At 37.2% G+C, this 17,261-nt stretch overlaps 1 protein-coding gene across 1 annotated transcript in view; it reads right to left on the bottom strand.

Moving 5' to 3' along the window:
- Positions 1-1,913: 1,913 nt before the first annotated feature.
- Positions 1,914-17,261, bottom strand: part of LOC128208595 (uncharacterized) — a 22,741-nt gene continuing 7,393 nt past the window's right edge. The window contains exons 3-9 of the mRNA XM_052912150.1: positions 10,987-11,127; positions 10,477-10,587; positions 9,943-10,020; positions 9,299-9,354; positions 5,778-6,331; positions 5,364-5,513; positions 1,914-5,080 (exon numbers count right to left, since the gene is read on the bottom strand). Of these exons, the coding sequence (XP_052768110.1) occupies positions 4,980-5,080; positions 5,364-5,513; positions 5,778-6,331; positions 9,299-9,354; positions 9,943-10,020; positions 10,477-10,587; positions 10,987-11,127 (1,191 nt within the window). The 3' untranslated portion in view covers positions 1,914-4,979. The remainder of the gene's footprint in view (positions 5,081-5,363; positions 5,514-5,777; positions 6,332-9,298; positions 9,355-9,942; positions 10,021-10,476; positions 10,588-10,986; positions 11,128-17,261) is intronic.

Raw genomic sequence — 17,261 nt, 5'->3', positions numbered from 1 at the left:
TGTATCAAGCATTTTGACAAAACTATGCTCCTTTTTCTACCAAGAATTTACGTTAAAGTTTGCGTACCACCTCAAATATTTTCAAAGTCCACTGACATCTAGCTTTGAAACTTTGCACACTTGTTCACCATCATGCCCCAAACCTGTACACAGGAGGTCACTGTATCAAGCATTTTGACAAAACTATGCTCCTTTTTCTACTAAGAATTTACGTTAAAGTTTGCGTACCACCTCAAATATTTTCAAAGTCCATTTACATATGGCTTTGAAACTTTGCACACTTGTTCACCATCATGTCCCCAACCTGTACACAGGAGGAAGTCACTGTATCAGGCATTTTAACAGAATTATGCCCCTTTTTCGACTTAGAATTTACATTAAAGTTTGCGTACCACTTCAAATATTTTCCAATTCAATTTATGTAAATATCTCAGCACATCATGTATTGCATTGAAATCTAATCTAACAGTGATCCATGCATGTTTTGCCAAAACTTTTCAGTCCATACACCGAAAAGCGGCAGAATAGTCGAGCGCGCTGTCTCTGTGACAGCTCTTGTTGTCATCGGGCATAGTCAGTGAACAGTGACCTGCTGTGGGTTATTTTAATACCTAAAACTAAGTTTTATATGCCCGTTTAAAAAAAGGGACATATTCTAGTTTTACCTGCGGTGTACCAAGCGATTTTGTCCAGTATGTTGTCTGCTCAATAGCTTAAGAAGTCTTTGATCTATCATCACCAAATTTAGTCAGAATGTGAATTGGTAAAATTTCTTGGACAAGTTCAATAACCAGCAATATTGCTCTAGTCACTCAATAGGTATAAAAATTATCTAAAATTGGTCTTGTCCAATCATCATCAAATTTCAGAATTTGAAATGGTATGATATCTTGGACAAGTTTGATAACCATCCATAATGGATAATGTAGTCACTCAAGAGGTATAAAAATTACATGGAGAAAACAAAATTATATAGGGTATCAATTGTCAAACGGGGCAACCTTATGCCAGTCAATGTACTGAAGTTATCAGGTCAGCAAAGTGGTTGACACCTCATTGGAAATGAGCTCCATAGATTTCATGCGTCTAGGTGTGGAGTTATCAACTGTATTTTAAGTCTTTAGTCCACAAATGCATTGACTATTTTTAGTAAATAAACATCCTGCCTATGCATAAGTTTATGTGATATATTTTCATGTACCCCGGTTCTTTAGAGCTATATAATGTTATTCTTAAATGTACTAAATACAATGGTGTTACTAAATGCACATTGTGTGTGTTGTGACCTGAATAAATATCAGTGTGTGTATACCATGTGAAAAATTGCGTCGTAAATGCTACGTCAGAAGGCAATATTTTTCTTTGAATGAAGACTTTAAACAAAGATAACCACTTATTCTACACCATTTTAAATGAAACATAGCTCAGTCTACGCCACTAAACGAGCCCTGCCTTCAGTGTTTTACCAGAGTTTGATTGAGTTTAGTTTCTTAAAAAATTTCAACAAACCTTTTCACAAAACAGCCGTCTGACGAAGCACTGTCAAATATTATTTTGAAAACACGTTTGTGGAAGTGTTTGATGAAACCAACTTATCACAATCTGGTAAATAAACGAAGGTGGAGCTCTTTAAGTGGCATAGACTGCCCCTTGTTTCATTAAAAATGGAGTACTGTAAGAAAAGTGATCTTTGTTTTAAGTTATGACGTAACTTATCACATGGTATACACACACTGAATATAAACCATCAATCAATCAACACATTCAACTATTGTAAAGAAAGTTTTTTTCTTTTTTGTAATTATGAAAGTTAATTTATTCAAAAAAATCAATTTCTGTTTTTGTTCTCCTTTTTTAAATTATTACCTTACTTAAGCTTTGGGCCAATATCAGAAACAAAACAACAAAAAATGTCACTTTCTAACAGCTCAAGTTTATTTCCTTGACAAAGATGTATCAATTCAATACACATGATGAACAGTAAGCAAATTTCACAACAAAGCACCATTAAGAGTCTACAAGATAGTGACAAACACTGGAAAAGCATGTTCAATGTCTACTAGCACTTGGTATATTACATAAATGATCGATCATGGTTAAAAATATACTTAGTTTTAGCTTTCAAAAGGTACAGTGAACTAGGTCTCTTCAATAGCATTTCATTGAATATGATTATACATACCAATTATTAAAATAGAACCTTTATAGACACAATCATAAATAGAAATGTTAAAGAACATAAACTCGTATGCATTTATTCCTAATCCAGATACAACAGAGTTTTATAAATGAGATTTTTCTTGCTACAAATGTTCCTAAAATGTTGATCTCCATGTGTTCATAACTTCATACCACATAATTCTTATACCTACTATTACAATGTTAAGAAAGACAAACCTTATTGTTTTGCATTGGACAGTGAAATACATGCATGTTTGAATTCATACTTATTTTTCAATGGTATTTACAATGGTTTACATACAATGACAACTACAAGGACAAGCCCAGTAGTAAAACATTCAAGTGCAAACCCAGTTTAGAGGCACAACGGCCTGGACAACACTGAACTAGAGATTAATAAAATGACCTATTTGAAATGGTCAGAAATGGTCATAAGATTAGAAAGAAGCACAATTACACATATTAAATACAACTTTTAATTATATATTGCACCACATACAAGGCAAGAGACCAGCTGTGACCTTGATGTTTGATAAATATAAGAACTTTGATAAAATGTCAATAGTGCCCTTCTAGCAGTGATATGAAACTCAAGTCTTATAAGCAATGACCTTGAAACACTGTCATTCAAGCAGTGACATTAAAACACTGTCATTCAAGCAGTGAAATTAAAACACTGTCATTCAAGCAGTGACATTAAAACAGCATCCTTCAGCAGTCACCGCACAGTGACATTAAAACACTGTCATTCAAGCAGTGAAATTAAAACACTGTCATTCAAGCAGTGACATTAAAACACCGTCCTTCAGCAGTCACCGCACAGTGACATTGAAACACTGTCATTCAGCAGTCACCGCACAGTGACATTGAAACACTGTCATTCAGCAGTCACCGCACAGTGACATTGAAACACGTGTCATTCAAGCAGTGACATTGAAACACTGTCATTCAGCAGTCACCGCACAGTGACATTGAAACACTGTCATTCAGCAGTCACCGCACAGTGACATTGAAACACGTGTCATTCAAGCAGTGACATTAAAACACTGTCCTTCAGCAGTCACCGCACAGTGAAATTGAAACACTGTCATTCAAGCAGTGACATTAAAACACTGTCCTTCAGCAGTCACCCGCACAGTGACATTGAAACACGTGTCATTCAAGCAGTGACATTAAAACACTGTCCTTCAGCAGTCACCGCACAGTGAAATTGAAACACTGTCATTCAAGCAGTGACATTAAAACAGCATCCTTCAGCAGTCACCGCACAGTGACATTAAAACACTGTCATTCAAGCAGTGAAATTAAAACACTGTCATTCAAGCAGTGACATTAAAACACCGTCCTTCAGCAGTCACCGCACAGTGACATTGAAACACTGTCATTCAGCAGTCACCGCACAGTGACATTGAAACACTGTCATTCAGCAGTCACCGCACAGTGACATTGAAACACGTGTCATTCAAGCAGTGACATTGAAACACTGTCATTCAGCAGTCACCGCACAGTGACATTGAAACACTGTCATTCAGCAGTCACCGCACAGTGACATTGAAACACGTGTCATTCAAGCAGTGACATTAAAACACTGTCCTTCAGCAGTCACCGCACAGTGAAATTGAAACACTGTCATTCAAGCAGTGACATTAAAACACTGTCCTTCAGCAGTCACCCGCACAGTGACATTGAAACACGTGTCATTCAAGCAGTGACATTAAAACACTGTCCTTCAGCAGTCACCGCACAGTGAAATTGAAACACTGTCATTCAAGCAGTGACATTAAAACACTGTCCTTCAGCAGTCACCCGCACAGTGACATTGAAACACGTGTCATTCAAGCAGTGACATTAAAACACTGTCCTTCAGCAGTCACCGCACAGTGAAATTGAAACACTGTCATTCAAGCAGTGACATTAAAACACTGTCCTTCAGCAGTCACCGCACAGTGACATTGAAACACTGTCATTCAAGCAGTGACATTAAAACGCTGTTCTTCAGCAGTCACTGTGGAGTGACATTAAAGCACTGTCATTCAAGCAGTGACATTAAAAACGCTGTTCTTCAGCAGTCACTGTGGAGTGACATTGAAGCACTGTCATTCAAGCAGTGACATTGAAACACTGTCATTCAAGCTGTGACATTGAAACACTGTCCTTCAGCAGTCACTGTGGAGTGACATTGAAGCACTGTCATTCAAGCAGTGACATTGAAACACTGTCATTCAAGCTGTGACATTGAAACACTGTCCTTCAGCAGTCACCGCACAGTGACATTGAAACACTGTCCTTCAGCAGTCACCGCACAGTGACATTGAAACACTGTCCTTCAGCAGTCACCACACAGTGACATTGAAACACTGTCATTCAAGCAGTGACATTGAAACACTGTCCTTCAGCCGTCACCGCACAGTGACATTGAAACACTGTCATTCAAGCAGTGACATTGAAAAAGTGTCCTTCAGCCGTCACGGCACAGTGACATTGAAACACTGTCATTCAAGCAGTGACATTGAAACACTGACATTCAAGCAGTGACATTGAAACACAGTCGTTTAGCAGTCAATGCACAGTGACATTGAAACACTGTCATTTAAGCAGTGACATTGAAATGCTGTTCTTCAGCAGTCACTGTGGAGTGACATTGAAGCACTGTCATTCAAGCAGTGACATTGAAACACTGTCATTCAAGCAGTCACATTGAAACACTGTCATTCCGCAGTCACATTGAAACACAGTGACATTGAAACACTGTCATTCCGCAGTCACCTTGAAACACAGTGACATTGAAACCCTGTCCTTTAAGCAGTGACCTTGATGATTTCTATTGGTACTGAGTTGTCATAGTGGAAAAGCTGTCTTGATGGTGACTCACATGGTGTGTAGCAAAGCCCCTCTGCACCTGTGAAAAAAATAAGCATTCATATGATGTTTTGTTTAAAACAACATCTTAGCATAATAATATATTGAGTGTAGATTAATCTGCAACTAAAACAAAATATCCCTAATGACACAAATAACACATTAAGAGGAAAAAGATCTGTCCTAATATATCTGACAATTCACATACCGGTATTTAAACTTTGAAGCAATGAACATTTTAAGCATATCAAGGAATTTAAACTTTGAACATTAATAATTTTATTCATATAATTTAATGTGTCTCTTTGTCATGGAGTAATTACTGAGGGCAATGAGGAACTGGTCTCGTGTGTCCTCATTGCGGATGGTGGAGGCAATGTAGGCCACACAGGGGCTACGACCGTCACTCGGGGTCAGGAATGTCTTCAGAACATGAACAAGGGCTGGGATCACTCGCACATCATACACAACATCTGCAACATTGAAAGTCGAGTGAACAAATATTTTGAAAAGAAAAATTACAAATTAATGAGCATTTAAAATTTTGAAATTAAGATAAACATGCCATAGGCTTATGCGAAAGACTGAGCCATAGCTTTCATATGGAAAATTACAGCATTTTCTCTAAGACGAAACAATGGTACTTTATCTGAGCAAAAGCTAAAACGTAAAAGCTAGGATGGTTGGTGTACACAATCTTCAGATTTCCTCTACCAGTAGAAAATCATGTATCATACCTGCTGCAAGAACCATGTCTATATCCCTGTATGGCTCTTCAAGTTGGTCACGAGTGGCTTCCCAATCCAGTTTTCCAACACTGACAGTTCTTGTAGCATCATAGGCAAAAATATCATGGCCTATCTCCTTCCAATACTTTCTATTTAAATTCAAAGCACCATCATCTCCATCTTGTAAGTCACTAATACTTGTAACTGAAGTACTCATATTTTCACAATCATCTACCCCATCAACATCAGAATTATTTCTGCAACCCTGTCTTGTTCTATCACACTCTGTATGGTCAGTCTCACCACCACATGCACTGACATGGTGAACATCATCTTCACTTGAATGCCTGACCTGCTTGACAGGTCCTGACTGGCCAGATTTAATCCTATTATGGCTAGTGTAAGGTCCCGATATGTGCCTGGATAAGTTTTGGTGGACGTTGTGGGCGACTAGGTTGAGGACATGGCTGCTGTTGTCAGTAAATGCATAGGAGCTGACCCCACACGCCTGGCATACGACCAATCCCAGCATACCCACACCACAGCCCAGTTCTAACACACACCTGCAACATCAACATGCAAGAAACTGGTTTAAATAAATTTATTATCATAATAGGTAATGGTAAACATGTAGCTGAAATTTTAACAATTGGACGTAAACAATTACATAGACCATATCAGCTATATTTATACAGTTACAAGAGTTCAACTTACAACTTTTGAAAGAGAAAGAAGGTATCAGTACAATGTTGTACAATGCAGAAATGAAAAACTAGCACACAGGACACTTTCCTACAGTTTAAATAGTTCCTAAAAACAGAACTTTTTACATTCACAGTCATCAAAATTAGACTTTGGAATGAACAAGCCCAAATTCTTATACTATTGCTTGGCATCAAATTTTTGAACAAGCCCTGCTATATAAAATTCAGAATTTGAGCAAGCCTGAAAGACATTTTACCAGTGCAGGGCTCGCAGGCTTGTGCTGATGTCGACCACTGCATTTCAATGTTGGTAACTAAGATTTGTCTATGATGGTAGATTTCATAAACAAGAGGGCAAAAATGACCCTATATTGCTCACCTGAGTATCAATGCTTATAAGTTTACAAGAGTGTGGGTCATAATATCAAGTTTGCAAAACTTAATAAATGACATTTAGTCATTGGTAACTAAAGAAAGTACAAGTTGCTAAGGCAGTCCCTATGGAAGTCATCTGGTTGAAACGGATCAGTGGTTGCTAAGAAAGTAAAATATTTTAAAAGGTTTTCAATATATACTTATATTTATATAGCTTATGTCAAACAGCAGACCGCTGTGGCCGAGTGACGTTTGACCAGTAGGGCAAAATTTTAACATTTTTTCGATATTTTGGGAGAGGGAGGAAATGGAGGTGTTAGAGCTTGCCAGCACCTATTGGCTTCATCTGGACTGACCCACTGCACCCCAATTTGCAGTATAAAGAAGGCTTTCTTAGCTGAAAGGGGGAAGTTACCCTTATTATTTAATGAAGTATAAAGCAAATGAGATTAATTTAGCTTCAGAAAAGTGGCTGTGTAATAATGATGAATGACAGTTAAAGGGTTACACATCCCAGAGAAAAACAGACTTGACATTACCACTAGACAATGCTTTATATCAACAAGAGGGCCATGATGGCCCTAAATCGCTCACCTGAGTAAAAGAGTTTAACCTTTGTTATCAATATAGCTTGTTTCTCAAAGAATATTGAACAAGAGCTGTCACAGTATGTGACAAATGCCCCTGAATGGGACATTGACCTATGAACAAGTACATAAAAAGTTGATCTTGCCTTTATGTGTCAAATACATATGGCAAGTTATACACATTTTACCTCGATGATCACCTACAGGACTTGTCACAGTTGCCTGAAAAAGCACCAACCAAGGATCATTCCCATGAAGTTTCATCAAATTGTCCAAGCGGTTTAGGAGAGGAAGATGATTATAATCAATTGTTGACATTTTCCTTTAGGTTGCCATGGCAACCAGTTCTGCTTGGAATTATTTTCTTTGAACAATTTTAAACAAAGAGGCCCAAAAGGGCCTATGCTCTACTGGAATGGCTTTTGTGGTCATCTCAATCCAGAGCATGTATGTATGGGTAAAAGGCAACAGACATAAAGTTTATGTTTTGTGTTTGGGTTACCTGAAAATGTAGCACGTTCAACATCTGAGCCCAGAAAGTATTGTAAGCAGATTAGTTGCATGAACTATTTTAATATGTGCCAAGTAAAAGTCATCTGACAAAAAAAAAATGCTTTCAAAACTGTACTCATAGTAAAAAATTCTGTAGTTGTAAAGTTAAAAAAAGTTGGTCAAAAGGTCAAAGTCAAGGGCATCCTAGGACAACATTGATCAATTTGAACAAATATTCACAATCAATTGTGCTGAGATGGATGCACGAACACACAAAAAGATTTTCAAACCTTTCCAGATTTATGTTTACCAAACCTGTGAACCCTGGGTGTGGCCAGTAATGACACCAGGTGCATAACTTAAACATTCACAACCAATTTTGTTAAGATGAATGCACAAACTACAGAACTTAAAGCTAAAAAATGGCCTTTGGGCTTTCAACAAGAACAAGGCAGAGTAATTAACAAAATCAACTGCAGAAGCAAAAAGCAAATTGTCTCTCAAAATCCTAGACTTGCAAATTGTCTCCCTTAACTCTAGACTTGAATTTACATGTACATGTAAACTTGGCTAAAAATAGAATTCGCTCATGCAGACCTGCCTAAAAATAGAAAGCATTTCTTTAAAATGGTTTTCGAAAGGAACCGAGCTCTAATGGATATCTAGATACTGTACAAGTTTCATCGAGATACAATCAAAACTGAAGACTGTATCGTGTTCACAAGCAATTGTTTACAGACGCACGAACGCACGGATGCACATACTACGTACACATTACCATCGCATAAGCACTTCTGGCCTTTGGCCAGTAGAGCTAAAAAGCACCAACCAAGGATCATTCCTATGAAGTTTCATCAAAATTGTCCAAGCGAATAAGGAGAAGAAGATGATTGTAACCAATTGTTGACGATGGACGATGAACGACAGACGCCGGACATAGACCAATCACAAAAGCTCACCTTGAGCACTTTGTGCTCAGGTGAGCTAAAAAGCTCTAGCCATTGCAACTCATGAAAAGGTTTTCATTTTTTTCCCTTCATGAAACATGTTGCCAAAAGGGCACTTTTGATTGGGACTAATGCCTTGGTGTTTCTAGTCAAGTTTCAGCACAATCGGTCAAGTTGTTTCTGAGAAGAGGCAATTTACGGCCAAAAATGTCAAGGATGCACAACAGACCTTGGCTCATCTTGAGTCCTTCATGCTTAGGGGAGCTAGAGCCTAAAACCAAGTTGTAAAAGTGATGTTGACATTCATGTGAGGGAAGGGGACTGTAACAGTCTTCTTTATTCTTATATAGCCAAAGCCAAAAACTTTTGAAACATAATTCTTATTAAAATTAATTTAAAATTCTTATAATTCATTTTATTTCTACCTGTTTTCCAGCACTTTCTTATTCTGAAATGCCCACTCTGCCATGTGCTGGGCTGCCTGAAATGAACATGGAAGTTATAATGACCTTAGACACGGGCTGGACACAGGAAAGGTTAAATATCAATGAAGAACTAAGAAATGAACTGTTAAAGAAATGGCATTCCTCTTTAATTTCATTGTATAGGAGCAATACACAAGATTTTTCAGACAATACTTAACTAACTAAAGGGCTGTAACTCTTGAACTTCTTATAGAAAGTGAAATGTCGCAAAAAAAAATGAATCTGCGAAAGTTCCCATGATCACCAAAATTGCCATGAAGTTTCATGAGTGTACATGTATAATTATGCAATACTTTTGGTGCTACATGTGACAGAAAAAAATTCTGACATTTTTTTTCAAAGTCAAGAGCCATATCTCTTGTAAGCCCATGTGAAATGTGACAGAAATGGCGAGGGCACAACAGCCCAGGTATGACCAACATACATATGAAGCTATATGTGTGCTGGTGAAATACTTTTGCAGCTACATATGACACAACTTTTTAGGGCCATGATGAAGGCAACTCCCAGATATATATGGGGGTATAATAATAGCAATCCAAATGCCCTTTCTAAGCACATAGAGGGCAAAAATGTTGCCTCACCTGCCAAGTGCTGAGGCCAGTCGTTCCAAATGAGATCATGTTAACTGACTCCACTACTGTTACAGACTCTTCCTCACCCTGAAATATACAACACTCAATTATAAATGGCTAACATGTACCACAAGTCAGGGTGGTATATATAATTCTGACGTTGATGGGGTAGATGATTGTGAAATATGAGTACTTCATTTATAATCATGGATCACAGACTCAGGGTAAAGTAGCAGAAATAAGCATGAGCTCGCAAACCCAGTTTGCTGAAATTATTTTCAGGGCTAGTTAAACAAGAGGCCCAAAAGGGTAATAATCCAGTCATTCATAGTCAGATCTGGCCGGTTTAAAAAAAGGAACTTAGCTCTCATGAATATCTAACAAGTTTGGTTGTGATACAAGGCGTGTGAGCAGTAGAACTAAAATCTAGAATTTGACACAGATGACTAATATCAATGCCAGGTAGGACTGAGACAATTATACAAACCAGTTCACTATCAGCATAGATCTACATAACAAATCCCATAGATATTTTTAACTAACCAGAGAGAAAGTCTTATAACAAAGCGCATCCTCCTCTGTGTCATGCTGTTGTAGAAGATCCGTGTATACCTCATACAGGTCGTCACATATCTCCACATCATATTCCTCCAGCTGGAACAATACATGTAGTGTAATGAACACATAGTTTTCAACAGTTGTTATTATCTTACAGATGAACACATTAAGTAGAGTCAAGTCATATCATGTAAATTAATGGAAAAATTGATCAGTGCATCAAGTATTGTCTGTTCCTTTAAAACAAAAACACCAAGACCTAGACTTAGTTCTAGTAGCTTGAAATTGGATATGGGCAAATTAGATCCATGACGTATAACAAAAAATGAACACACCTACGAAAAGTAGTCCTTATCTTATGTAGCATAAAATTAAAATAAATATAAGGCTTTCATTATTTTGTATAAGCGTATTTAAAAAAAACATACAGAAAATCCTAAAGATTTGACAGACTCAAACAAGACAAAATAAAATGAATTTCAAAAACAAACAAACCAGACTGAGAAGTTTCTTGACGAACACCCTCTGGTACTGTGTGGAAGGGGGATAACTCTGGCAAAGTTGGCTCCTCACAGTCAGGGACAACAGGATCCGCTGCTGGTCAACACCTAGCTCCTCTTTCTGCACATCTGCACTCTGTAAACATGAACACAGTTAATTGCTAAATGTCTCATGGTGGATCCAGAGCCCCCTCTCCCACAAAAAATGTCTTTGTGAGGTTTTCATGTCCATATGGTAGAAAAAATATGCATATATAACACACTACAGTACTGGTTTAAACCCAGGGACAAATAGAGCTAGGGATCTGAAAAAGGCAACACGTCTTGAGATAAGAGATAGACTTTGGCTATACCTGATTATTACAGCAGTGTTTTTTACCACTTTTAAGGGAATAAAGTTGAGGCCCTTAGAAAAATAGCTTTGTTTTGGCAAAAACGTGAAAAAATACTAACATAATTCATATACATGTTCAACTTGTTCTTAAACCTTTTATTCCACAAACCTATTGACATGTAAAAAGGTCTTGACTGTTTCACCAGTAAATATAGTGGCCGCACACAGACAACATATATGAAGCTTTACAAAGCCTTGGTCTTGCCAATTTTGGAATTTGGTTTACCTGTACTGGTTACTCAAACTGACCAATGCATACGCGCATTTGAAACGGTCTAACACTGCGCTCTGTTAAAAGCAAGTGAATGTTTACTAAAGTACAAGCACAGAATCCTTGAAAATATTAACTTATTCTCTACAAATGAAAATTCACATAAGGTTAAGACAAGCAGAGGAACTGGTTAGAATTGAGGCAAAAAGAGAAGATCCACTGAAACAGGACTTAAACATGTGGTTGTCAAAAAGTCAAGTGAAGTCATTGGGATTGCTAGCGGTGCAATAGAAATATTGTGTAAGTGCAAAAGAAGAACTGATGGACTCATTGAGCTTATATCTGTCAGAAACGGACAGGCTCTAAAACAAATTTCTTTAAAAAAACAACACAACTTTCTGAAATTTGTACAGTAAAAAAAAGGTAACAAGTGTATAATTACACAGAATAAGGCACATAGACAACATCGAGAAAAAAATCAATAAAGTACATGGAGACCATAGGCGACGCCGCCGCCATAATTTGATAAACAACAACAACGATATATCACCACCATCAGAGGTAATGAACTTGCACACCAACAAGCAAAAGTAGGAGCAAGGGATGCTGCAAAGCTAGACCAAGAATTTGATAAAAAAAATTGACGGAAGAACAGTGAGACAAACAATGAAATACAAAGATATGGAGGAATCTGGCTGAAACAATACCATCACAAAGAAAAATCTGTGGCCAAACTTGATGTTTCAATTGAACCTGGTAAAAGGGTATGTGTTGGTGAAAACAACAGAAAAATGGTCAGTATAATAAATCAGCTACTGATCAAACATATGCGCCTCAAAGATCACTGACGGAAACAAAAAGGATGTAATAATAATGATAATAATAAAAAAATAAAAAAAATACACTCAAACAACTTCCCATATTAAGTGGCGTTAACAAAAGTTAATAAGTAGCAAGAGTTACAAGTACAATGATATGTATGGCGTATCAATTCCTCAAAGTACAACGAGAACATCGGCGACAACAAGCCAAAAATTCAATAAAACAACAACTTGTTGTAATTGTAGAGTTTGAGTCCTTTGAAGACCATCAAAAACTTTTTCAAAGTAAGTTCACAGTTTGAAAGAAGACAATTTTGGTACAGGCATACAGAAACAAGAGGAATATTCCTACAAGGTGCTTCCAGTGCCAAGAATTTGGACACATAGCTGCAATCTGTAAAAAAGTCAACTTCTGTGAAAACTGAGCAGAACTCCATGTAGGGAAATGCATAAACAAAACAAACAAAAGTGTAAAAACTGTTCTGGGGATCACAAATCCTGTTATAGTCGGTGCCCAGCTTTTTTTAACCTGCTTAAAAGATTAAAAAGAAGAGTTAAAAATAATAAATACTGTAACAAATAAACAATAACTAATCATGTAAACATCAGCTATCCGTTTAAGTGCCTGTCACTAAATTAACAAGAATCAATGTATAAGTACACAGAGAATTAGTACCATGCAATGACAACAGTGAATTAATTTGTCAAAAGTACAAGGAGACCATAGGCGACAACCAAGCCATTCGGCATAGCCAAAAAACTATGAAGAAGACGAAAACCAATATACCAAACCAATAGATCTGAGACTTGAAGAAATTGCCATCAGAGAATGTACAAAGATAATGGCCAAACCTGACACATCCCTGATAAAACAGACTTTAAACATGGGTTAAAAGAGGACAGATCAAGTAAAACAACCAACACCAATAACAACAAGAGCCGTCGTAAGACAGCGTGCTCGACTACGCCGCTTTGACTTAGAATACAATAACGATGTAATAATACCATGTTTTGGTCTCTTTATGTCAAACCCAACTAAAATTATTTGATACATAAGGTGACTTTGATGCTGCCTTCCCACCAGCCCGCCCAAACAATGACGCAAGTCATTCAAATAACTATGAAAATGTGGTTAAGTTCAAGGGCCATAATTTGTATTTAGGCTTAAATGGAGTTACGTTTCTTGTAGTAAGATGGTCATAAATAATTTTGAATTTTATTAAGTGCATTTAATGAATGGTATAGAAGTTTTTTTTTATTAAAATCCCAACTTGCCCTTAACTTTTACTTGCCTAAAACTTTAACCTAAGTCAATCAGGGGCCGTAACTTGTATTAAGGATATGGAGTTATGTAACCTCATTGTGTGATGGTCCTGAACAACTGTGTGAAGTATTAAATCAATTAAACAAAGGATATAGAAGTTATTAATAAATATTCCAACTTGCCCTAAAACTTTAACCTAAGTTCTATAGTCAATCAGGGGCCATAATCTGTGTAAAGAATAATATGGAGTTATCTAACCTCATCATGTGATGGCCCTGAACAACTGTGTGAAGTATTAAGTCAATTGAATGTAGGGTATTGGACTTATAAGTGAAAATCCCAACTTGCCCTAAAACTTTAACCGGACGCTGATGCTGGGGCGAGTAGTATAGCCCAACTATTCTTCGAATAGTCAAGCTAAAAATGCTACAACAAGTAACAGACATGAAATCACTGACCGACATAAACACAAATTCAATTGAACCAGAGGCATCCTACTTAGAAGGGTTACAACCAAGTAGAAGACGGCCATAATACTGGAACAACCTAGGTTTCTCAAAAACAAGAAATCTAGCACAACAAGAAGCTTCCAAAAAGATTAGTTCACAAATTATTGCAGAAGATGAAGTGAACACTGTAATTGCATTCACAGATGGGTCATGCTTAGGAAATGCAGGGCCATGTGGATCAGGAGCCTGCATATACTTCAATAATCAGGAAAGAGTAGACTTGAGCCAGCCAGTTGCCAAGAGTGCTTCAATACAAGTTGGAGAATTGGAGGCAATAACAAGAGCTGTCACAGAGACAGCGCGCTCGACTATTCCGCCGCTTTTCGTTGTATAGATTGAAAAGTTTTGGCGAAACATGCATGGATTTCTGTTAGATTAGATTTCAATGCAATACATGATGTGCTGAGATATTTACATAAATTGAATGGAAAATATTTGAGGTGGTACGCAAACTTTAATGTAAATTCTAAGTCTAAAAAGGGGCATAATTTTGTCAAAATGCTTGATACAGAGACCTCCTCCTGTGTACAGGCTGGGGGTAAAATGGTGAACAAGCGTGCAAAGTTTCAAAGCCATATGTCAATTGACTTTGAAAATATTTGAGGTGGTACGCAAACTTTAACGTAAATTCTAAGTCGAAAAAGGGGCATAATTTTGTCAAAATGCTTAATCGAGTTACCTCCTCCTGTGTACAGGCTGGGGGCATGATGGTGAACAAGCGTGCAAAGTTTCAAAGCAGATCTCAATGGACTTTGAAAATATTTGATGTGTTACGCAGACTTTAACGTAAATTCTAAGTCGAAAAAGGGGCATAAATCTGTCAAAATGCTTGATAGAGTTACCTCCTCCTGTGTACAGGTTGGGGGCATGATGGTGAACAAGCGTGCGAAGTTTTAAAGCCAGATGTCAATGGACTTTGAAAATATTTAAGGTGGTACGCAAACTTTAACTTAAATTTTAAGTAGAAAAAGAGGCATAATTTTGCCAAAATGTTTGATAGAGTTACCTCCTCCTGTGTACAGGTTGGGGGCATGATGGTGAACAAGTGTGCAAAGTTTCAAAGCCAGATGACAATGGACTTTAACGTAAATTCTAAGTAGAAAAAGGGGCATTATTTTGTCAAAATGCTTGATAGAGTTACCTGGGAAGAGCATAGACAAATTATCGCTGAAGAATTAAGTGCCTTCGTCGAAAATACAGAACGGTTTTCAAATTGATAACTCTGCAATGTGATGTCACTAAAACAATGTACCTGTGAGACTTTATTTGTTGACATTTACTGGTGGACCAGTCCTACAGGAAGTTATTGCGGCTAATTGAGGCCAAGACCAAGACTAAGACGAACTAGACGAAGTCGAAGTACAAAGAGAACATAGGCGACAACAAGCCAAAAATTCGACAAAACAACAACAACAACAATGGTAATACAATCCATGTGCACTGGATACCTGGCCATAAAAAACATAGAGGGAAATGAGCTGGCTGACAAGCAGGCAAAAGAAGGGGCTAAAAAGGCAGCAGAATTTGATGAAGCAGAATTCAATGATGAAAAGAAAGATGCCAGTGAAGTCATGCAAATGATGAAAAGAAAAGCCATTAATGAAAATAATACCGTAACTCTGAGAGGTCTTCCGCCATACATGACATCTTTGTCACACCCGGGGTAAGAAACTGAGTTGTTGAAAAGAAAAGAAAAAGTTTCAGCCAAATCAACCAACTCCTTAGCGGTCACACCCGGCTAAAAGATCACTGGTCAAAACAGACATCAGACCAAACAGACAACTGTTGCAGTGTCTGCCAAGTTCCTGAAACCGTAGACCACTTCATATTCTACTGTAAAAAGTATGATAAAGCTAGAAGAGGACTGGAAGAAAGAACATTGCAAATACTATACAGACATTGCATACCCAATGCAGCAATTACATTGGGGTTACTAGCGGGTGAAATAGAAGAAATAACGAAAAGTGTGAAAGAAGAACTGATGGATTCATTAAGCTTATATCTGTCGGAAACAAACAGGATTCCCCAGGCCTGAAACGTAAAACTGACGATGTTGATAGTGATGCCATGATCGACAGTTCAAATAAGAAATCATTCAAAAAGTAAAATTATCAAAATAATTTCAGTTGGTACAAACAAGATGCAGATAAAAAATGGCACTGCGAAGTTTGTAGAGGTGCTAAGTTGGACAACGCCTACGCCCGTGGACATGACCAACCAGCAAAAACAACCAATCATCAGAGACATGGCTTGTGTAAGTATTAAATTTTATTAAAACAATAGAAGCATTGCTTAGTCCGCAGATAAATCAATTCAAAGTGGTGTTCGTTTTAAGGTGTCTGGTTTTATATATTTTAAAACATGTTGTAATATATGCCCAAATTATTTTAAATTACAGCTGAAAATGATGAGATACTGTGAAATATTTTTAAAGAAATAGTTTGTGTATTTTCAGCAAATCAGCACAAGGCCGCTGAAAAGACAGAAGACAGTTTTCTGATGAATCTCACCTTGAGACCTACATTGTGTAGACTGATCGAGTGCATAGTGCTTCTTGTTTTGAGAACTATGATGTGATGTTATATTGACTACTTTTTTTCTTTTCTTTTTTACAATTGATGTCATGTTGTTTGATTTCAGCTAGTTTTGTTTGTATTTATAAGCTTATTTTATTTATTTATCATGTATTTAAATTCTGATATATATGTATGTGTGCATGATAGGTTTGCATGTAATAAAATGTTTGAAACTTGACTTTTTTTTAAAGGTATATACAACAAATTAATTCAAACTAAAAACAACCAGTATGACTATTTTAAACACCTATTTAAATGCATAGAAAAGTTGTCAAGGACACACCAGAACCCACCATTTGACATTTAAAATCTCAAAATTTTCCGACCTACAGGAGGGGGAAACCCCCTCCTGCACCCTCCCCTGTTCTCACTTCTCCCAAAAATTTCTGTCTAGGATGAGCCCTGTAATTACATTTTTTTTTTTTAAAAACACAACGTTCCAAAATTCAAAGTGTCAAAAAAGTAATAAGAGTGCAAGTACTTAGAATAAGGCAC

This window comes from Mya arenaria, chromosome 2 (assembly GCF_026914265.1).
Source record: "Mya arenaria isolate MELC-2E11 chromosome 2, ASM2691426v1".
Classification (NCBI taxonomy): Eukaryota; Metazoa; Mollusca; class Bivalvia; order Myida; family Myidae; genus Mya; species Mya arenaria.
This window is presented reverse-complemented; position numbering and strand designations above follow the sequence as displayed.